We start from the raw sequence: 23,590 nt of genomic DNA on the forward strand, positions 1-23,590 counted from the left end.
TGACAAGATAACTTGGACATGTTTTCCTTGAATATATGTACCCTGAGTTATTGATGTCACCCCATTAAAATTAATAAAAATTTATTTTAAAAATGTGTTTTAAGTGAGAAATCATATCATGTTCATTTTCTATCCTAATCCAATCTCTAAACTTTGGAAGTAAACTATATATTGTTAAAATACATGTATTATTAAAATATATGTGAAACAAAAATATGTTTCACTAATCATACAAGATTACTTAATCAAAGCTAGGTTATCACTGCCATTTCCTTATAACGATATGTAGGGAATGATAACCTCACCACAGGTAATACAAGTTCTCACACATTCACATGAATCACAATCTGCTGTGTCTTAGAAATCTTATTGCTGACCTGAAGCTTGTCAGCTGGTTAGTATAAAGGTGCTTTAAGTAGAGAGAGACTGTACAGAAATAAAATGTCCTCTGCTATAGTCCTTAATATGCCTACAGTAGATCTTTCATATTCTTTCTCTCTCATAGTGTTTAGCATGTACTAGGCATGTAAGTGAACTATAAACAGACAATGCAGGAATAATTTTGAAAATGTACTACTGAACTTATCATAACATTTAGAAGTGTGATTTTTTTTGTATAGTTCTTATATACACTTTTCTTGATTCTTATATTTTTCTTTTTATCATACAGGTAGTACAGAGTCATTGTACAAAACACAACTTAAGTAAAAAATTTTAAATGTAATCCCTGAAAATTCAAAACCCCAAACATAACTAATGTCAACAGGTACATGTCTGTCCAGATCGACAATTTATAGATATAAGATATGCACTATTGAACATATGTACTTTGTAATAGATTATTGCACTCTACTGCTACATACCCTGCTTTTATTAAATGAAGTATATATAAAAAGTTCATTTCAGCCAGCCTACCAATTTAAAATAAAGTTCATTTCTGACAGTTGCTTTAATGAATGCACTAAATTTATTTAATTAATTATTTATCTTACAAAGATTAAGTGACTTCTACTTTTGGTAAAATTATAAACAATGTTAAAATTGTTGGTGAACAGTCTCTATTACAAATGTACTTTCCTAAACGTTTCTTTGGTATAAAAATCTAGAAAGTAAGTTTACTGATTTTAAAAAAACTATGCACATTTTTAGGGCCTGAGTTAAAAAAATTTACCAAATGAACCTTCAGAAATTTGTACTAGTGTGCTCTCTCACAAAATGATAGGAATTTTCTAAAATATCTAATCAGTAATTGAACTGTATTATTATCTATAAAATTTACTATCAATCAACATCAACTGTCATATTGAAATATGACATTAAAGAATAATTGATGCAGTTGGAAATACTCACATTCTTTTTGAAGGTCAATTTCAGTTTGGAGAGATCGGAACTCATAATCTGGTATCTCTTGTCTGAATAAAGATGTGAGAACATCATCAAGTTCTTCCATGTTATTCTGTTTTCAAATGTAAAGGTCATTTTTAATTAGTTCATTTATTCACAGAGAAACTCATTTTAGTGCAATATAATAAAAAGTTATTAGCTGAAGTAAATACTGAGTAATCTTTGATAATACTATTACTATTTTTAAAACCTCATACAAAACATTAGGGTTTGCTTAAATACCAATTACTGGGGAACAAATTTTTTTTAAATTTTCTGTTGCATGAGGTTTTATAACTGTTTCTATATATTTCTGCATCGCTGATTCTAAATCTGAAATCCATTTTTTGGTGCATGCTTTCTTTTTTATGCAATTTTAATTTCTTTTTGTTACAGTTAATGGCATGCATTTGTTTTTGAATTGGAGTTAAACAGCAATGACTCTTGGATTGAACATAACCACAAGGCAATTAATGTTTTAAAAACATCACTTTTACATAATTGTAGTTGTTTTTAAATGTAAAAAATTATTATCTGATAAAAACACCCTCTTATTTTGTTTTAAGATTGAGTCATGGCTTCTTCAAGTAAGCGAAAATGTAAGAATAGTCCTGACATCTTCTGTTATATATGTGGCTGTTAAACACTTCAATGTCAAAGGCACAATATTTCATCATTTGTGACACGTGCATATATTGCCTATTTTCAAGTTCCCCTTGGCGATCAAGACAAGAATTGGGCTCCTCAAATTGTGTGTTATAATTGTGAGAAAATGCTTTGTGACTGGACAAAAGGAAAACACAAAGGAATGCCCTTTAGTATTTCCATGTTGGGCATGAATGTAAGGACCACAGCAGTGACTGTTATTTCTGTCTGATCCATACAAAGGGCATCGGCAAGAAAAAATGGCATATGATTGCATATCCTAATATTCCTTCAGCAATACATCCTATCCCACACTTTGAGATACTCCTGGTTCCAGTTTTCAATGGTTTTATTTCTTCTAAGGATGAAGAAAGTGAACATGGTGATCAAGTGTATTTTGATAAGATGCATGAGGAAATGGTTATAGAATCTGAAGGGTCTTCTTCTGATGCCAAGCAGTCATTAACCCCTCAGCAGTTTAGCCAACCCGAATTGAATGACTTAGTAAGAGATTTGGGCCTATCAAAGAAAGCAGCTAAGTTATTACCCTTTAGGCTTCAAGAAAAGAATGTATATACTTCACTGGTCAGTTAAAGTATCCCATTTCAGGAAGCATGAACAAATTTTTGTGAACTTTTTTCCCAAAGACAAACACTTTGTTTACTGTCATGATATAAGTAGTCTTCTCAGCCAGCTAGTGTTACCACTTACAGTTCAACAGAATGGTGGCTATTTCTTGACAGTTCTAAACAGAGTCTGAAAAGTGTTCTCCTACACAACAGTAATGTTTATGCAGCGGTTCCAATTGGTTATTCAACTCATCTGTGAAAAGATTATAATGACATAAAAATTGTCCTCAACTTTCTGAAGTATGAGGAGCATAACTGGATCATTTGTGTTGATCTTAAAAAATTTCCTGCTAGGGCAACAGAGAGGTTTCACGAAGTACCCTTGCTTTCTGTGTTTGTGGGACAGCTGAGCTTGGGAGAAACACTGGACAGAGAAGGAGTGGCTGAAATGTGAAGCTAATAGGGATGCAAAATATTGTGAATGAACCTGCAGTTAATTGAGATAGTATTATTTTTCTCCCACTTCACATCAAACTTGGCTTAATGAAGCAGTTTGTTCAGGCTTTGAATAGAGAAAGTGAATGCTTTCAAAATATTATTTCTGCTTTTCCTGCCTTGTCTTTCGAGAAGATAAAAGCAGGTGTATTCGATGGACCTCAAATTTTGAACCCTCATATGTGACAAATTTGCCAGGAAGGTGAATAAGGAGGAGAAAGCAGCATGGCAGTCTTTTGTGGCAGTTACAAAGAACTTCCTTAGCAACAAAAAAGTTGAAAACTATGAACTTCTTGTTCAAAGGATGATGTTGGCTTTCCGTGACATTGGATGTAACATGAGTGTTAAGATTCACTTCCTGAACTGTCTGTCACCTTGGTAAGTTTCCTGAAAAGCTTGGAGCTGTTAGTGATGTGCAGACTACTGCTGGAGCATCAAACAAGATTGTCCTCAACAAGTACACAAATGCAAGAGCTACAAATGCAAATTTTTTTCCTGAATAGAATTTATATAAGTTTTGTGCAAATTATATGATTAAAATAAGAGTTTTAATATGTTCTATATCAAAATTGTAGACAAATTCTGATGCAATCTTATCTTTTAGTGTATTACTGTATTTACTGTATTATATAAATTATTATATTTTCACAAAGATGACATTTTACTTCATTATGTTAAACTAAATGTTGAAAATTTTACAATAAGATGAAAACCTCTAATCTTGAATTGCATAAAAAGGTATAGCTTACAGAGGAAAACTAATGTCAGATTTGAGATCAGCACACTCGAATTAGGTAAGAACAAGTGTTTTTGTGGATGCAACAAAAATTTTGTTCCCCATTGTAAAGTAATAGAAAAATAGATGCAGAAAACAAAAGTCTTTACTTAAATACCAATTATAAAAGAAATCAGAGCAGGTCAACGATAACACTGAAATATTTTAAACTAAATTTTGATAAAATATATGTGATGTCTTAATACATAAAATAATAAAATAATGAATCTAGCTCTTAAAGGTAAGGGTTAGAAAGTATACTCTATTTTATTTCTGTGTCAAAGTGAGAGAAAATATTCATCTTGGCCTTTTTTTTTTCCTTTGCAAATATACAGTAACAATATGTCTACTTTATTTCCCTAATTTTAAGAGGAGGCAAGCAAAACTGAAACAGTCTCCTACTTATGGCATACCTATTACAAAGACCAGCATTCTGGACTAACTGAACAAATTGCTTACAGGCATGTAGGAATCATGGAACATGACCTGGTTAAGTATTTTTGAATTTATATAAGACTACTGTAGAGTGAGAGAGAAGAAAGAAGTGGCATTTCAAAAAGTGCCATAATAAAAAGTTTATTAAAAAAAAAAAAAGTTTATTATTCATGCTGTAAGCCTTGAGAAGTTGTTTAGGGTTCACAATGCTTAACATGGAAATGCTTATTATTTGGATTAAACTTATTTAAGTTGCAGCATGATTATGATTGTTTATGCAGTTGAATACTGATGTCAAATGAAACTTATTCTACAAATAAAGATGTGACAATTTTATATTAGCAATAATTACCCCTTTTTAATTGAGGTATAATTGATATATAATATTATATTGGTTTTAGGTGTACAATGGAATGATTCAATGTATCAGTGTATACATTGCTATATTGAAATAATCACCACAATATATATAGTTAGCATCCATCACCATATGTAATAAAATTTATTTCTTGAAATAAGAATTTTTAAGATTTATTCTTTTAGCAACTTTCTATAATGCAATATAATATTAACGACTATAGTCACCATGCTCTACATTATATCCCCATGACTTTATAACAGGAAATTTGTACCTTTTGACCACCTTTGCTCATTTCTCCCAATACCATACCCTAGCCTCTTGCAACCACCAATCTATTCTTTGTATCTCTGAGCTGTTTTAGATTCCATATGTACATGAGAGCATTTGTCTTTCTCCGTCTGATTTATTTCACTTAGAATAGTGTTCTCAAGTTCCATCCATGTTGTTACAAATGTCAAGATTTTGTTCTTTATATGGCTGAATGATATTCCGTTATCTATCTATTTTCTATCTATCTATCATCTATCTATCTATCTATCATCTATCTATCTATATTATATTTTCTTTATTTCTCCATCAGTAGACACAGGCTCTTTCCATATCTTGGTTATTGTAAATAATACTTCAATAACCATGGAGGTGTATATATCTTTACCAGTTAGTGATTTCATTTCCTTCAGATCAAAGCCTAGAAGTGGAATTACTGGATGATATAGTATTTTTATTTTTAATATTTTGAAGAACCTTACTTTTTCCAACAGTGGTTGCACTAATTTACATTCCCACCAACAATGCACAAGGGTTTATTTTTCTTCACGTCCTCACTAACACCTGTTATTTCTTGTCTTTTTGATAATTTCCATCCTAACAGGTATAAGGTGATACTTCATTGAGGTTATCCTTTTAATTTTTTCAAGGAGTCTTTGAAAGGAGCAACAGAGCAATACATTATTAGCAATATATTTGCATTTCTTTATACTAAAGTTCAAAAGAATATATTTGAGCTGTCTGAGATGAAAAAGAGAAATAAAAAAACATGAAAATCATACATTAGTTTATAATTTTTAAAAAAATTCTGTCAATGGCTATGAGATTTCTGCATAACCTATTATTTAGTCATTGATAATTTTACATAAAAAGATAAATTTCTACTTCTTTCCAAAACTTAGTAGATAGAAACTGGTATGTCCTAGAATTCCTACTCTCATGTATAGGTTAGTCATAAGATAACCTCTGGAATTACTTTCAGCTCTGAGATTCTGAGACACATGTGAGAATTCAAAGAGCAAGAGTTCTCACTAGAAATCTGAGGCACCATGATACTTCAATGGAAGAAATGCTATAGCTTATAGCATTGAATTTAAAAAGTAAAGTAATAGTGTTCTTAGTAAAAAAAAGTCAATGAGAATATAGAAAAACTCAAATACAATATCTTATTATCCAAAAGTCTAATCAATAAAGATCTAATGAACATATATAGATTATTCCATTCAACAATAGCAAAATACATATTCTCACCACATATCCATGGAACATATACTGAGATAGATTATCTCCTGGGACATAAACATATAACAGAAAATTTAAAATAATTTAAATTATACTGATTGTGTCTTCCAACTGCATGGAATCAAACTATATTTCCATAACAGAAAGAGAGTAAAAAAGTCTCTGAATTTTGGAAACAAAACAACACAATTCAAAATCCATGAGTCAAAGAGGAAGGAAATTTCAAGAAGAGTTTAAAAAACACATTAAAGTAAATGACAGTGAAATGCAACATATCAAAATTTGTGCAACACAGCAATAGCAGGGCAGAGAGAAAATTTTATCGCAACTATAAATACTAGAAAAGAGAAAAAGTCACAAGTCAATCATCTCATCTAGGCTCCCACTTCAAAGACCTAGAAAAAGAGTAAAATAAATTCAAAGCAAGCAGAGAGAAGAAAATAATATAGTATAGAAATCAATAAAACTAAAAATATAAAAAAAGTATCAGTGTAACAAGATTGTTTTTTCTAGTTTTTATTAAATTTATTGGGGTGACATTGACTAATAAAACTATAGTTTTTAAGTGTATAATTCTATAATACAACACCTGTATATACTGTATTATATATTCACCACCCAAAATCAAGTCTCCTTCCATCATCATTGATCACCCTTTTACCCTCTTCTAGCTTCCCTTCCTCCCCCTTTTCCCTCTGGTAATCACCATACTGTTGTTTGTATCTATGAGGGGTTTTTTTTGCTTAATCCCTTCACCTTTTCACCCAGTCCCAACACCCCTCTTCTCTGACAACTGTCAGTCTCCATATCTATGAGTCAATTTCTATATTGTTTGATTAGATTATTTTGTTCATTAGATACTTTATATATGTGAAATCATATTCATCTTTCTCTAACTTATTTTACTTAGTATAATACACTGCAGGTCCATCTCTATGTTGTTGCAAAAGGTAAGATTTGTTTATTTTTTATGGCAAGTAGTATTTCATTGTGTAAATATTCCACTGATTTTGATCTACTGATCTACAGATAGGCATTTGGGTTCCTTCCAAATTTTAGCTATAATGATGCATTAAACATAGAGATGCATATGTTCTTTCAAATTATCATTTCAGATTTCTTTGACTATTTTCTCAGCAGTGGAATTGCTGGGTCATTAGGTAGTACCATTTTAAATATTTTGAAGAGACTCCATACTGTTTTCCACAATGACTGTACCAATCTGTATTTGCACCACTAGTGCACAAGAGTACTCTTGTCTCCACGTACTCACCAATACTTGTTGTTAGTTGATTTACTGATAGCCATTTTGGTAGGTGTGAGGTAATATCTCAATGGGGTTAATGAACCAACAGAAAGATAAATTAAGAAAACAATCACATTTACAATTGAATAAAAAAATAAGGAACTTATAATGATTTTAATTTAATTTTAATAATTTAATTTAATAAGTTAATTTTAAGAAATAATTTTACTAAGGAGGTAAAAGACTTATACTCAGAAAATAATACAATACTGAAGAAACTAAGGAAGATACAAATAAGTGGAAGCATATGCCATGTTTATGGATAAGAAAAATTAACATTATTAAAATGCCCATAGTACCCAAAGCAATCTATAAATTCAGTGCAATTCATATGAAAATACCAATGTTATTATCACATAGGACTAGAACAAATATTCTAAAAATTTATATAAAACTACAAAAGATTCCAAGTAGCCTCAGCAATCCTGAGAAAGAAAAGTAAAGTTGGAGGCATCATGCTACTTGACATTAAACTATACTACAAGACCATAGTAATCAAAACAGCATGGTACTGGCATAAAAAAAGGCATGTAAATCAATGGAATAGATTAGAGAGTCTAGAAATAAACTCATGCCTTTATGGTCAATTAATATTTGACAATGGAGGCAAGAACACACAACAAGGTAAAGCCAGTCTATTCAATAAATGGCATTGGGAAAATTGGACAGATAAATACAAAAAAATAAAAAGAAGCTAGAGCATCTCCTTATATCATACACAAGAATAAACTCAAAATGAATTAAAGATCTAAATGTAAGTCTTGAAACCATAAAAATCCTAGAAGAAAACATAGGCAGTAAAATCTCAAAAATTTCTTGTAGCAAATTTTTTCTGATATAGCTTTATGGGTAAGAGAAACAAACAAACAAACAAAATATAAACAAATGGGACTCATCAAACTAAAAAGGTTTTGCACTCAAAGAAAACCATCAACAAAATGAAAAGACAACCCATTGAATGAAAGAACATCGTTGCCAATGACTCATCTTAGGAGCTAATATCTAAAAATCTATAAAGAACTTATATAACTGAACACCAAGAAAACAAACAATCCAATTAAAAAATGAGTGAAGGACCTGAATTGACACTTTCAAAGAGAACATACAGATGACCAATAGATATGAAAAGATACTCACTGTCACTGATCATCAGAAAAATGCAAAATGAGATGATTTTTCAAAGATCAAGAAGATTGAGAAACTGCTAGCAAGACTGACCAAAAAACAAAAGAACAAAGATACATATGACCAATGTTATGAATGAAACAAGAGATATCACTGCAGAGCCTGCAGACATCAAAAGTACGACAAGGGAATATTATGAACAACTAAATTTATAAATTTGACAAGTTAGAGGAATGAACCAATTCCTTAAAAAGTACAAACTATCAAACACAAACTTTCTCTATTATTTCTTACAAATACATGTGAATTACAATTTCTAATAACTAAAAATTTAATTAAATATAAACAAACCAGAAGAAAATATTCATTACGCAAAGTTGAATTCATTGGGATAAATAGCTATTTATTTAGCAGCACCACTTCAAAGTTTAATTTGCTTCTTTCTTGAATGAGAAGTGTGAACACTGCTGTGGTGTGATGGCATTGAGAAACTGTTCTTTAAAAATATATATATATATATTTTAAGATTTTATTTTTATTTATTCATTATAGAGAGGGCAGAGAGAGAGAGAGAGAAGGGGAGAGGAGCAGAAAGCATCAACTCCCATATGTGCCTTGACCAGGCAAGCTCAGGGTTTTGAACCGGCAACCTCAGTGTTTCCAGGTTGACACTTTATCCACTGCGCCACCACAGGTCAGGCTCCTTTAAAAATATTTTAGGGGAATTTTTTGTAAGCAGTTCAGAGATACTTCAGATATTTGGAAGGTGTGAAAGGTTATGTATTCTACATATAAGGTAAGTGCATACAATAAAATAGACTCAAAGAGTTTAAGTAGTACCAATAACTACTACATGATGGGTGCTTATAATTTGCTAGGATTTATATAGTTTATATACAACTTTCATAACATTCCTGCAAGATAGATTTTTTAAAAGCCTGTTTTTATAGATGTGATCATTATGGTCCAAAAAGTCAGTAATACCCCAAATCATAGAGCTAATAAATATAATATAAGGATTTTAATTTATGCTTTCACATTCTAAACAAATTGTGTTTTATACCACATTCTAGTCATGGAAGAAAGAATAAAGTCTGAAGCACAATTTAAATAAAATAAAGAATAAATTATGGTTTCATGGTTTTACGATAGATAGCATACTTATGTTTAGACATACCTGGAAGGGACATGGAGAAGGTGGCTATTGACAACCATATCTATTCTTTTCTTTTTTAATCAGAAAAACAAATGCTCCAAAGATGTCTATCTGTGTCTCATTGACTAAGACTGTCTCATATGACCAACTCTAGCTTCACAGTTAAAAGTGAGGAAATTTGGCTTTCCCAGCTTCCATAATAAAGATAGGTAAAGAACAGAAGTTTTAACATTGATGTTGGGTAAAGAAACCTATAAGGTTGGTCACAGAATATTAAGGTAATTTTTAAAATCTATTAGAGAAAGACAATAAAAGTCTTTAAATTTATTTTCCTATTGATTTGAGAAAGGGAGATGGGGAGAGAGAGTGGAAGAGAGAAAAGCATCAGCTCGTTGTTCTTAGTTGTTCCATTTTTACTTTATTTGTGAACCATTCATTTCTTCTTCTGTGTGCACCCTGACTGGGGATGGAACCCATGACCGTGTACTAGGACTATTCTCTGTCCACTGAGCCATCTGGCTAAGGCCATGATAATAGAGTCTTGATTAATAACAGAAACAATATCAGTGACATAACCATAGGAGGGTTGTAAAATATTCATGATAAAAGAAGAAAAATCTATGAAATTGTTGTAGTATTTTATGCTTTACCTTCAGATATCTAAAACATAAGTCAGTTCTACTTCTTTTCCAATTTGGATGCTTTTTATTTCTTCTGTTTGTCTGACTGCTGTAGCTAGAACTTCCAGAATTTAGTTGAATAAGAGTGGTGAAAGGGGGCACCCCTGTTTGGGCTAGAGAGGGATTGTGGGAGGCGAGTAGCCGGCCCGCCACTGTGAGGGGCCATTTTTGCTGTTTGTTTGCCTGAGAGGCAGTTTCCCCTGCCTGTGTGCTTGTCTGCCGTTGTGAGACTTTATTAAATGAAATGGCCCAACAACAATAAATTTTAAAAATAAATAAAAAATTTAAAAACGTAAAATGGAAGCCAGTAGTTGAGTTGAAAACATCTTGTTCTTATTATAACAAATTGCTATGCTTGTTTAAGTTTCACTAGTAAAAGAAAGAAAAGTCACTTCATTTGTTCCATTGTTCATAAAGTGTGCTGTGAAAGGGAGCCAAAATAGCCATTTAAAGGGGAATAAGATAAATAGTTTACATAACATATCTTAAACAAAATTTCCTACTGAGGCTTGCAAAGAAAATGATAGGTAAAAAAGTAGAACAAATACTTTTTAGGGTTTCATAACACCTTTTCTTTTTCTTTAAATAATTTTATGAGTCCAAGCAGTTAATTTAAAAGAATAATCTAAATATGTGAATAGAACCAATAATTTTTTTTATCGAATTAAGTTTTCTACATTTTCAGTGTGTCAGTTCTTAAAATTTCAACCTGCCTGTGACTACATACACAAAAGTAAAAATAAGAATATAAAAGTCAATCCAATTTAAGGCTTGCTTTATATACTTGTTATTGATTAGGTATTTATAATGTTATAGAATCTCTTTAAATAACTTAGAAGTTATATTCTAACAAAGAAAATATATTTTGAGATCTGAGAAACCTGTTCCAGAACTCACTAGCTATGGACCTTAACTTAATAATATTTAACTGACAAAATTATTACAGTTAAAATGAGTATGTACGTAAAATCTCCAGTAAACGCTATTTCCCTTTACTCTAAATACTATGATGTGAGTGCTCAGATATAACAACTCATGAAAATAATAATTGTGATTCAGAAAACTACACAATTCTATCAATGAGAATACTATTCCCCAAATTTGTTTTTGAATCAACTGAACAAATAAATTAGTTTGTTTTTTTCTTCCTAAATTCTTAAATTATATAACATATCTTTTAAATTACTTAGAATGCAAGTTTTGATATTGTAATTCAGAAACTCAAAATGCCAGTGGATTAAACAAGATAAACATCCATTTCTCTTTGAAAAAAAATTCTGGAATTAGGCAGGTCAGGGCTGATCAGCATGGTGATTCCCTGACTAGGAGATCAAGGCTTTATTTTGTTTTATTACTGTACATTATTTTCATGGTGCTGGCTGTTTTATCCATCCCCTGTTGGCATCACAGGGCAATGAAGTCAGTGAAGGGGAGAGCGTGACTGTACCCTTCTTTTTAAGGACATGATCAAAAATGTGCTTGTATCACTTCCACTGACATCCTGTTGGCTGCTAGTCATGTGGCTATACCTAGCAGCAAAAGAGTCAGAAAGTGAAATATTACCTGGACTATCATATACTTAGATAAAAGTTATATCATAAAAGTTAGCAAAGAAAAATATTGGGGGACAACTAGCAGTTTCTGACATCTAAATCAATAATGCAATATGTACAAAGATCATAATTCATATAAAGGCAATTTGATAAAGGTTTAAAAAACTCATTTAGCCTGATCAGGTGGTGGTCCAGTGGATAGAGTGTCGGACTGGGACATGGAGGACCCAGGTTCGAAACTCCAAGGTTGCTAGCTCAAGCACGGGCTCATCTGGTTTGAGCAAGTCTCACCAGCTTGAGCTCAGGGTTACTGGCTTGAGCAAGGGGTCACTCAGTCGGCTCTAGTCTCCCAGTCAAGGCAAATATAAGAAAGCAATTAATGAAAAACTAAGGTGCCGCAACAAAGAACTGATGCTTCTCATCTCTCTCCCTTCCTATCTGTCCCTCTCTCTGTCACACAAAAAAACCAAAAAAAACTTTTTTAGATCATTTACTATGATGTGCTGATTTTTTTTTGAAAACCCTTGATTATGCTGAATTTTTTAACTTTGACCCCCTGTACATAATGTAAACAGCCTCAACACTTTAATTTGATCTAACTTGAACAGATTCATTAATGAGGATATTTAATGACAATATTGATGAAACAAAAAAGCAAAGTTTTTCTATTATAAGCATTACATAGAGCAGTCATAAGAACCATGTCTTATATCATTCTTAGGTCCCTTTAACAATTATTTTGTAAGTACCTAATGTTAAATATATAAGACAAGTTTTAAACCAAATAAAGGCCTAATATAATTTAAAAATGTCTTTTTTCTTTTTTCTTCTCTAATTCTCTTCTTTTCTCTTTTTTTTTTCCTCTTCTTTTCTTTAAGCGAGAGGAGGGGAGGCAGAGAGACAGACTCCTGCATGTGCCCCAACCAGGATCCACTCAGCAAGCTCACTAGGGGATGATGCTCTGCCCATCTGGGGCCGTGGTTTGCTGCTCGGCAACTGAGCTATTTTAGTGCCTGAGGCAAGGCCATGGAACCATCCATAGTGCCCCGGGCCAACTTTCACCAACCAAGCCCTGTCTGTGGGAGGGGAAAAGAGAGAGACAGAGAGAGAAGGGAGAAGCATATATTAGCTTCTCCTATGTGCCCTGACTGGAAATCAAACCTGGGACATCCACACACTGGGCTGACATTCTACCACTGAGCCAACTGGCCAGGGCCAGAAATGTCCTTCGAAAACGGTTTTTCTAACTCATGCCATGATTTCCAATATATTCTGGAATTATTCTTTTGTGTTGTTTTAGGTTCTAGTTTTCAATCTAGATAGCACAGAACTGATCCATTTTCTCTTCATTTGATTTTTTTCTTTTGTTGTCCTTCCTTTGTCTTGCTTTTTCTACTGCAGTCACAAGCAGCACTGCTTCAGCCAGTAGTCCAGTAACTTTCTCAAGAAGGGTTGTGCCTTTGTTATCAGGAAACCAATGACTATTGAAACAAGGGGTTTTGATAGGTGGGCCACCTGAGGTTGGATGGCAAACAATGTATAAAATTCGTTCACTTTGTCATTATTTCACCCAACAAAATATGTATTGAGTAGCTATGTGTCTGTCAGTGTACCTGGTTTTGGAACTGAAACAAGGAGCAAAGATAGATAGTATCTCTGCCCTTGTTGACCTTGGTGTCTAATGAAAGGCAGACATTATTTTGAGAAATATCACACACACTGGCATCAAATTAGAATGGGATTAGTGTTACATAGAGATACATAGGAGATGTGCAAAGTCAGGAAAACTTCACTACAGAAGAGATGCTAAAATCAAAATTTGAAGGATAAATTAGAATTAATGAAGTGAAGAGAGTAAGAGAGGAGGGACTGGAAAAGTGTTTTAATCAGATAGAGGGGCATATATAAAGGTCCTGTGATAGAGATCAGATCATAAAAGCCTAGGAGCTAAAACCAGGCCAGTATGTCTAGAACGGGGGAGGGAGAGGATGGAGATACACTGGAGAGAGAAAAAGGGAACACCCCAGAGCCATTTAAATAAATGGATGAGCATACTAAATAATATATTTCTATTTGATTCAGTGATTTTTAACTCAGGTGAATATAAATGCTGAGAACTTTCTATTTAAATGATCTTTCTTTTCAGACTGACTATGGACTTAAGGTATGTAGGTCCTTTGCAAGAAACTCATAGTGGGGACCAGTTGGGAGGCTATCACAGTTGTTAGGTAATAGGAATAGTGGTGGATCAATGCACTGGGATGGCTGAGATGTGTAGAGAAGTGAGCAATATTTAGTAAGTAAAACTGATATGGTTTAATGATGGATTGAATTTGTAAGGTGAGGAAATAAAAGGTATTAAGGAAGCATAATGACTTTTAAAAATATATAAACAAACATGTTTTGTCACAATAATTTTTTCAATCTCTAATTTCCAAAAGGTTATTAATGATTTGAGGTTTGTTCCTATCAGGGGCAGATTCTCTAATTTTCTGTAATTATCTTGTTATGAATAATAGCTATGAAGAAACGCTGTTAAGTGTGTTAGACTTATACTTTGTTTTGGGGCTATTTAAAAACACTCCTTATAGTTGAAAAATATCAGCCCTCTAAACAACTAGATAGTAAAAGCTGAAGCCCGCACTCCAATAGGGTCTGTCACAGGCAGCACTCACAAGAGCGTGCTGGCATCCTCTGTAAAAGGCAGTCGAAACCAGCCCCAGCAACGACAGGGGAGGAATGTGAGAAGCAAGAGAGATGCTTTAGTTTGGGAGAAATAGAAAATAGAGCAAGCATTGATTTCCATTGGGTAAGCAAAACTATAAATTAGCAAGTTACTAATAAAATATATTCCAAACAGCAGCTGAACATAGCTAAACACATGGTGCCAAAAAGCATGAAAGTGGACTGCGATGACTTCCAGGAAAGAATTCTAGAGAACAGTATGGGTGTCTTAATGGCTAAGTATCTGCACTTAGAAATATTTATTTTTTCTTGTAACAACTCCTATATCTGCTGTTAAAATTAACCAATTTATTATTTTTCTTTAAATAAATGGATGAGCGTACTAAATAATATATTTCTATTTGATTCAATAATTTGTAACTGAGGTGAATATAAATCTAAATCTTAGGTCTGAACAACATAATCAGGTATTGTTTAACTATATAGCTTGACCATTACCCCAGGTAGAGACATACCATAAAGGAAAAGTCACTTATTTTGTCAGTACAATGCGAACTTTAATAGCTATGCCATATTCGTATTGATCCAGTCTTCTAAGGGCACACACAATATGGAAAACGAATCCAGAAATAAACCTCCAAATTGCATTTACTTTACTGATCTTTCTCTACTCATTCCAAATCTTTCATCAGAAATATGAAACAAATAATAAAATTGACGGAAGAAACCTGAAATTCAAATCATTTCCTTTTTCTCTGGAAGAAGAGTAGGGAAGGAGTGCAAATAGAAGTAAAATGAAGGCTGTGTAGAGAGCCCACACATATGCAAGCCTATCCTCTTTAATGGAGAGTGGTCATAATTTCCAATGCAGTTAAGTATTTTTGTCTTGGCATAAAATTATGGAATATTTGAGTTGGAAGTGACCTTGGAGATCATACACTCTAGCTTCTTCATTTACACAGGAGGAAATTCCTCTAGCACTAAGAACACTGAGCCCTCATGAAGTGATTGCTTATTCAGTAAAAGGCTCTAATGCCTGCTCCTGCCCCATAGGAACATCAATTTTCCTAGGCTACACTGCCACTTGCCAGTAAAGGAAAAGGAAAGATAAGAAGTAGCCTTTTGAATGAGAGATAAAATCTTGGGCATTTTTTAAATCTTATTTTTATTCATTTTAATGCAGTGACATTGATAAATCAGGGTACATATGTTCCGAGAAAACATCTTCAGATTATTTTGACATTTGATTATGCTGCATATCCCTCACCCAAAGTAAATTGTCTTCTGTCACCTTCTATCTGGTTTTCTTTGTGCCTCCCCTCCCCCTCCCCCTCCCCCTCCTTCCTCGCCCCCTCCCCACCCCTCCACCCCACCCTCTGTTACCATCACATTCTTGTCCATGTCTCTGAGTCTCATTTTTATGTCCCATCTATGCATGGGTTCATATAGTTCTTAGTTTTTTCTGATTTACTTATTTCACTCTGTATAATGTTATCAAGGTCCATCCATGTTATTGTAAATGATCCGATGTCATCATTTCTTATGGCTGAGTAGTATTCCATAATATATATGTACCAAAGCTTTTTAATCCATTTATCCTCTGACGGACACTTGGGCTGTTTCCAGATCTTCACTACTGTGAACAATGCTGCTATAAACATGGGAGTGCATTTCTCCTTCTGGAACTGTTCTATGGTATCCTTGGGGTATATTCCTAAAATTGGGATGACTGGGTCAAAAGGCAGTTCAATTTTTAATTTTTTGAGGAATCTCCATACTGTTTTCCACAGAGGCTGCACCAGTCTGCATTCCCACCAGCAGTATAAGAGGGTTCCCTTTTCTCCACATCCTCGCCAGCACTTATTCTGTGTTGTTTTGTTGATGAAAGCCATTCTGACCGGTATGAGATGATATCTCATTGTGGTTTTAATTTGTATTACTCTAATGATTAGTGATGTTGAGCATTTTTTCATATGCCTATTGGCCATCTGTATGTCCTCTTTGGAGAAGTGTCTATTCATTTCTTTTGCCCATTTTTTGATTGGACTGTTTGTCTTTCTGGTGTTGAGATTTACAGGTTCTTTATAAATTTTGGTTATTAACCCCTTATCAGACATACTGTCAAATATGTTCTTCCTTTGTGTAGTTTGTCTTTTATTCTGTTTTTTTTTAATTTATTCATTTTTTAGAGAGGAGAGGGAGAGACAGAGAGAGAGAGAGGAGAGACAGAGAGAGAGAAGGGTGGGGAGGAGCTGGAAGCATCAACTCCCATATGTGCCTTGACCAGGCAAGCCCAGGGTTTCAAACCGGCAACCTCAGCATTTCCAGGTCGACGCTTTATCCACTGAGCCACCACAGGTCAGGCTATTCTGTTCTTATTGTCTTTGGCTGTGCAAAAGCTTTTTAGTTTGATATAGTCCCATTTGTTTATCCTATCTTTTATTTCCCTTGCCCGTGGAGATAAATCAGCAAATATATTGCTGTGAAAGATGTTAGAGAGCTTACTGCCTATGTTTTCTTCTAAGATGCTTATGGTTTCACGCCTTTCATTTAAGTCTTTTATCCATTTTGAGTTTCTTTTTGTGAATGGTGTAAGTTGGTGGTCTAGTTTCATTTTTTTGCAGGTAGCTGTCCAATTTTCCCAACACCATTTGTTAAAGAGGCTGTCTTTACTCCATTGTATTTCCTTACCTCCTTTGTCAAATATCAGTTGTCCATAGAACTGTGGGTTTATTTCTGGGTTCTCCGTTCTGTTCCATTGATCTATATGCCTGTTCTTATGCCAGTACCACGCTGTTTTGAGTACAATGGCCTTGTAGTATAGCTTGATATCAGGAAGTGTGATACCTCCCACTTTATTCTTTTTTCTTAAGATTGCTGAGGCTATTCGTGTTCTCTTTTGGTTCCATATAAATTTTTGGAATATGTGATCTATATCTTTAAAGTATATCATTGGTATTTTAATTGGTATTACATGGAATTTATAAATTGCTTTGGGTAATATAGACATTTTAATGATGTTTATTCTTCCTAACCATGAGCACGGTATATGCTTCCACTTGTTTGTATCTTCCTTGATTTCTTTTATCAATGTTTTATAATTTTCTGACTACAAGTCTTTAGTCTCCTTGGTTAAATGTACTCCTAGATACTTTATTTTTTTGGTTGTAATAGTGAAGGGTATTGTTTCCTTAATTTCTCTTTCTGAATGTTCATTGTTGGTGTATAAAAATGCCTCTGATTTCTGAGTATTAATTTTATATCCTGCCAATTTGCTGAATTCATTTATCAGGTCCAGTAGTTTTTTGAATGAGACTTTACTGTTTTCTATATACAATATCAAATCATCTGCAAATAATGATAGCTTTACTTCTTCTTTTCCAACTTGAATGCCTTTTATTTCTTCTTGTCTGATTGCTGTGGCTAGGACTTCCAGGACTATTTTGAATAAGAGTGGTGAAAGGGTCATCCCTGCCTTGTTCCTGATCTTTTTTTTTCTTTTTTTTTTTTTCATTTTTCCGAAGTTGGAAACGAGGAGGCAGTCAGACAGACTCCCGCATGTGCCCGACCAGGATCCACCCGGCATGCCCACCAGAGGGCGATGCTTTGCCCCTCTGGGGCATTGTTCTGTTGCATCCAGAGCCATTCTAGCGCCCGAGGCAGAGGCCACAGAGCCATCCCCAGCGCCCGGGCCATCCCTGCTTCAATGGAGCCTCGCTGCAGGAGGGGAAGAGAGAGACAGAGAGGAAGGAGAGGGGAAGGGGTGGAGAAGCAAATGGGTGCCTCTCCTGTGTGCCCTGGCTGGCAATTGAACCCGGGACTCCTGCACGCCAGGCTGACGCTCTACCGCTGAGCCAACTGGCCAGGGCCTTGTTCCTGATCTTAAGGGGATTTTTTAATAAATAAAATAAAAAATGAGGGGATAAATAACAACTGACACAACAGAAATACAAAACATTGTAAGAAAATATTATGAAGAACTGTATGCTAAAAAAACTAGACAACCTAGATGAAATGGACAAATTCCTTGAAACATACAATCTTCCAAAAATCAATCTAGAAGAATCAGAATACCTAAACAGACCTATTTCACCAAATGAGATAAAAAGTTATCAAAAACTCCCAACAAAGAAAAGTCCTGGGCCAGATGGCTTCACAAGTGAATTCTACCAAATATTCAAAGAAGAACTAACTCCTATCCTTCTCAAGCTATTTCAAAAAATTCAAGAGGAAGGAAGACTTCCAAGCTCCTTTATGAGGGGAGCATAATTCTGATTCTAAAACCAGGCAAAGACAACCCAAAGAAAGAAAATTATAGGCCAATATCTCTGATGAATATAGATGCTAAAATCCTCAACAAAATATTAGCAAAGCGGATCCAACAATATATGGAAAAAATCATACACCATGATCAAGTGGGATTTATTCTTGGGAGGTAAGGCTGGTACAATATTCGCAAATCAATCAATGTGATTCATCACATAATCAAAAGGAAGGAGAAAAACCACATGATAATATCAATAGATGCAGAAAAAGCATTTGATAAAATCCAGCACCCATTCATGATCAAAACTCTCAGCAAAGTGGGAATACAGGGAACATACCTCAACATGATAAAAGCCATCTATGACAAACCCATAGCCAACATCATACTCAATGGGCAAAAATTAAAAGAAATCCCCTTAAGATTTTGGGCATTTTTAAGCAGCAAACATTTCCTCAATATTCAAATGAAGGCAAGAATGGAATCTGGAATCATATGGTCGTTTAAAGTTAGTAATGATGTGTGTTAACTTGCTGAGACAGAAGATGAAGATAAGTTTATAGCACAAATACTTCATTTTTCAAGAATCACAGACCTCTGAGAATTCCTCATTTTCATAAGCATCAGATTTAGTTATTCACTTTTATAAATAAATAAGAGTGTATTTTAAGAGGGTAGTTCCATTTCTCTTTATAGCTTATACGCCGATACTACAGTTTTTTAGTTATTCTTCAAATAGCACTAGAAAAAACTGCAATCATTTTGTGTGTTCCTATTTTTTAAGTAATAACTATCAGTGTGTCCCTTGCATCAGGTACTATTCTTGTGAAATAAACTGGGTATACATAAATGAAAGACACAATGTTCCTTTCCTTTAAGAAGCTGGGGGTGGAGAGAGGAATAGCATATTGTGTTCTCAAATAGTCGGCAATCTTGACGGCTAGAACATGGGGAGTATGGAGAGATTTAAGAAGACACACAGAGGGTATGCTGTGGTAGGAGTCAAGTTGGAAAATATTTGTGACCGTGCAGCCTTATGTGCCAATCAGAGGAGCTGCATCTTATCCAGGGAGCCAGTGAAAGTTTGTAGCAAGGAAGTGTTAGATAACAGTGGCCTTATGGTGAAGGGACTAGATGGATTTTTATCTCTCATCAACAGGAGCTGACGAAAAAGAGGAAGAAGGATGTCCATCAACCTTTTGAGGGAGACATGGATCTAAATATATTACTGAAAGACCTGGGGATTCCCAGTGTTCCTCAATGGGAAGAATCTACTGAAGATTCTTTAAGGGAGACAACTGCTAACACCTGAGCTTTACTTAGTGAAGAAACTAACCTGTAAGGGAACTAACTAGTCACAACTGGGACATTCTGAATGATACGACAGTTTCTCTAAGCCTATACCTTCTCACACCTAACACCATCTGGCTTCATACTATATGAAACATTTGCAGGCAGCATACCAAAGATTGAATAATATTCATAATTTAACAAAAAATACTGGAAATGAAGTGTACCTAATATGAAGATGAAAATAAGATTTAAGTGAGTATAAAGTAAAACATGAGAAATAATAAATACTTGCAAAGCAAAGATACCATTCTACCTATAAGAAGTACAAGTAAGAAGAATTATTTGGTACCATTTCAAGAACTCTTAATGAATAGGATCCTAATGCTTTGACCAATAATTCTACGTTCTTTTAGCATTTCAACCTAATTTAATTTTTATATTGTACCTCGTTCTTTCTATATAAAGTTACCTTTATTATTGCCCCTAGACACTTTTATAAATAGTATAAAAGTCTCAAAGGTTTTAATTATCTTAGTTAAATAACAGATATTAGTATTTCTAACACTAGGACTTGAATTCTAATTATCTTCCCAAATTGGGCTTTGACTCTCTTGAATTCACTCTTTTAGGTGATAATCTGGAAATTGTATCATTATAAGACTATGTGCTGGGATTTAGTATCTATTCAAAAAAGGTGAAATTATTTTATAAAGCAGTTAAATAATTAAGCTGGTTTGGGTTTCATATTCTACAACCTAATGGACATCACTAAAAATAAACTAAAAAATCAAATTTCTCCTTATCACTTCTTTTCTCAGATTCACAAAATGGTCATTTTGCTATATGCTGAAGAGGTTTTAAATGATAATGCAAAGTCTCTTATTACAACTTCTAGGATTACTGAAAAATAAAACCCAGAGATTTGTCATTATTAGTCCTTTCCTCAAATTCAGATAATGTTTATGTTATTATATGCTCAATAGCCTTTAAATGATTATAGGGAGTATTTTATTACTAATTTTTAGGATTACTTAAATCACATCCACAATTAAAATTTACAGGAACACTCAGGCTAGCTCTTACAATATACCATTTTAGCTAAAAAGTAGGTTGGATACTGAAAAAACTGAAGTCTGCTGATATATGTCTTTGCAAATATAAGTTATTCACAGTAACTATAGTGAATAAAATTACAACATATATTGTTATTTGAATAGAGATGTTCAGTGGACCATTTGCAAAATATTCAAATATCCCAATAAATGATTCAGTAACAAACACATAAAAATTACTGTGATATTGTATAATGGAAAGAAAAAGCAAAGGTTTTTACACAATTTCAAAAATATAATCTACGTGGGAGCAAAGTCAAGTGTCAGAAATATAATCTATGTTGGAGAAAATCCAAATTCCCACACGGAGAAGTGTGGGCTGGGACACATCCTTTGAGGCGAGCATCCCTAAAACACTGCAGGGAAATGCTCTGTTCTTTTCCATCAAGGGTAGTTTGCCGTTCATCATCGTAACAAATTCATAACGGACAGAACATATGTAGAACAGATGTCAGTGGATCAGACAAACCCCGTGTCAAACCTGATCTAAGATCTGGTAGAATCTGACTGAACTGCAGCCTTTTCCTCCCTGTAGGTGTGTGATAGTGTAGCTTGGTCTGGTCTGAGATCTGTCTCAGAATTTGTTTGATCTAATCCCACATTCTAGGTCCCCTCATGACAACAGCTGAATTGCAAAGCCTCTCTTAATTGTATGTATTAAATCTAATCTCTATTGTTTGTTCTTACACAGTGGTCTGTTGTCACCAAGCTAGAACAACTCTACTTCTCAGAACTCTCACCTTGAGTTTCAAGTGGCTCTTCCCTGATAGTCACAGCCTGAATTGAGCTGTGACTGTCCAGCACTCTTCTTCTCACTAGACACCAGGGCTTGGAGGGAGGAGAACTCTAAGATGCAGTCACAACCTTACTCACCTCTCATTTTTGATACTAGGGGTGAACATAAAACAAAGCATTTTCTAGCTATTTAAAAGATTTTATTCACTCAAAGCTGTAGAAGAAATCATGACTTGCACATTGCAGCATTCTGAAAAATTATCCAAGAGTCATAAATTACTTTTACTTTTCACTATATACAAAGAGTATTTTCCTCCCTAATGGCAAAACCAACACAAAAATATGTCTTGGGGACTGTTTTACTTCTATGCTGACTATATTAATAATATAATATATCACTTTTATTAATTTTTTGGTAAATAACAGAATTATTTAAGTAGAAGATAAGGTAGACTTGTCATAGAAAATGTAACTGTATTTCAGGCTATTATTTTTGTTCTTGCTTTGCAATTACAAAATAGACATTTTGTCAAATGTCCACAGACTGCCTGGTTTGACAAATGGTATTTTACTCCCTGTCCTTCTCTAAGACATTTTTACCATTTCCAATGTTCTAAAATATGTTGTTCATAAAGGAGAACTCTAATAGAAAAATGTGTCACACAAAATAAATAACAAAACCTCCAATTTCAAACTAGCTTAAACATATAAAGCTTCACGACAACCTGTCAACTTCACTATCATTGATGGTTATGTTTCAAGTTCTTATAGAATGTTTTGTGGTGAATTTGAAGAACATATTTTTCATTCAACTACCTCTTTCTTTCTTTCTTCTCCCTTTTACCCTTTTCTTCTCCCCCCACCCAAATGACAAATAAGCAAAGTTATAATTCTAATTAAATAATAACTTAGAATGGCATTTATATCACTCTGAAAATTTGATGGAATAAACATGTAAAAATTAAAAGTTCTACATCAAGCAAGCTTTCTCTCTATTAAGAGTGGGTCAGATAACAAAAGGATAAATAAAATGCAGAAATTAAAGTAATGGCATAAGATTAGTCAACATGCAATTATTACATTCTAACTCCCTGAGGGCAGAGGAGTCAAAGCATATATACACACTGGAAAATGTCCCAAACAAAGGCTTTTTGAGAAGACCACAAACTCCTCAGCAAGTATCATTTTTGAGTAATAGAAGCAACCTGTGGATTAAAAATGCCTTTTTGTATACTTCCCAGAAAATGTTACCCTTCTGGATTTCCTAACAAACATTGTCCATTTAAAGTAAGAATTTTCACTATCAGATGACAGTGATAAATGAAACTAAGAAAAATGTACACTGAGTTTGGAAAGTTCCACATGAAGATCACAACTTCTAGATTAATACCACATGCTCCCTTTTGGGTGGTATTTTTGGTATGTCTGACTTCTTAACTTTAAAACATCAGATGACCTGACTTTTCGCTTGTTTGGATTGTCCAGATCTAGATAAAGAGGAAATTAATT

The 23,590-nt window shown here is 33.8% G+C and overlaps 1 protein-coding gene across 2 annotated transcripts in view; it reads right to left on the bottom strand.

Annotated features, from left to right (window-relative positions):
• BANK1 (B cell scaffold protein with ankyrin repeats 1) overlaps positions 1 to 23,590 on the bottom strand; it is a 395,229-nt gene that overhangs the window by 242,730 nt on the left and 128,909 nt on the right. For both annotated transcript variants that reach the window (XM_066280104.1, XM_066280103.1), the window contains exon 6: positions 1,351 to 1,456. In XM_066280104.1, the coding sequence (XP_066136201.1) occupies positions 1,351 to 1,456 (106 nt within the window). The remainder of the gene's footprint in view (positions 1 to 1,350; positions 1,457 to 23,590) is intronic.

The sequence above is a fragment of the Saccopteryx bilineata genome, chromosome 5 (assembly GCF_036850765.1).
Source record: "Saccopteryx bilineata isolate mSacBil1 chromosome 5, mSacBil1_pri_phased_curated, whole genome shotgun sequence".
Taxonomy (NCBI): Eukaryota; Metazoa; Chordata; class Mammalia; order Chiroptera; family Emballonuridae; genus Saccopteryx; species Saccopteryx bilineata.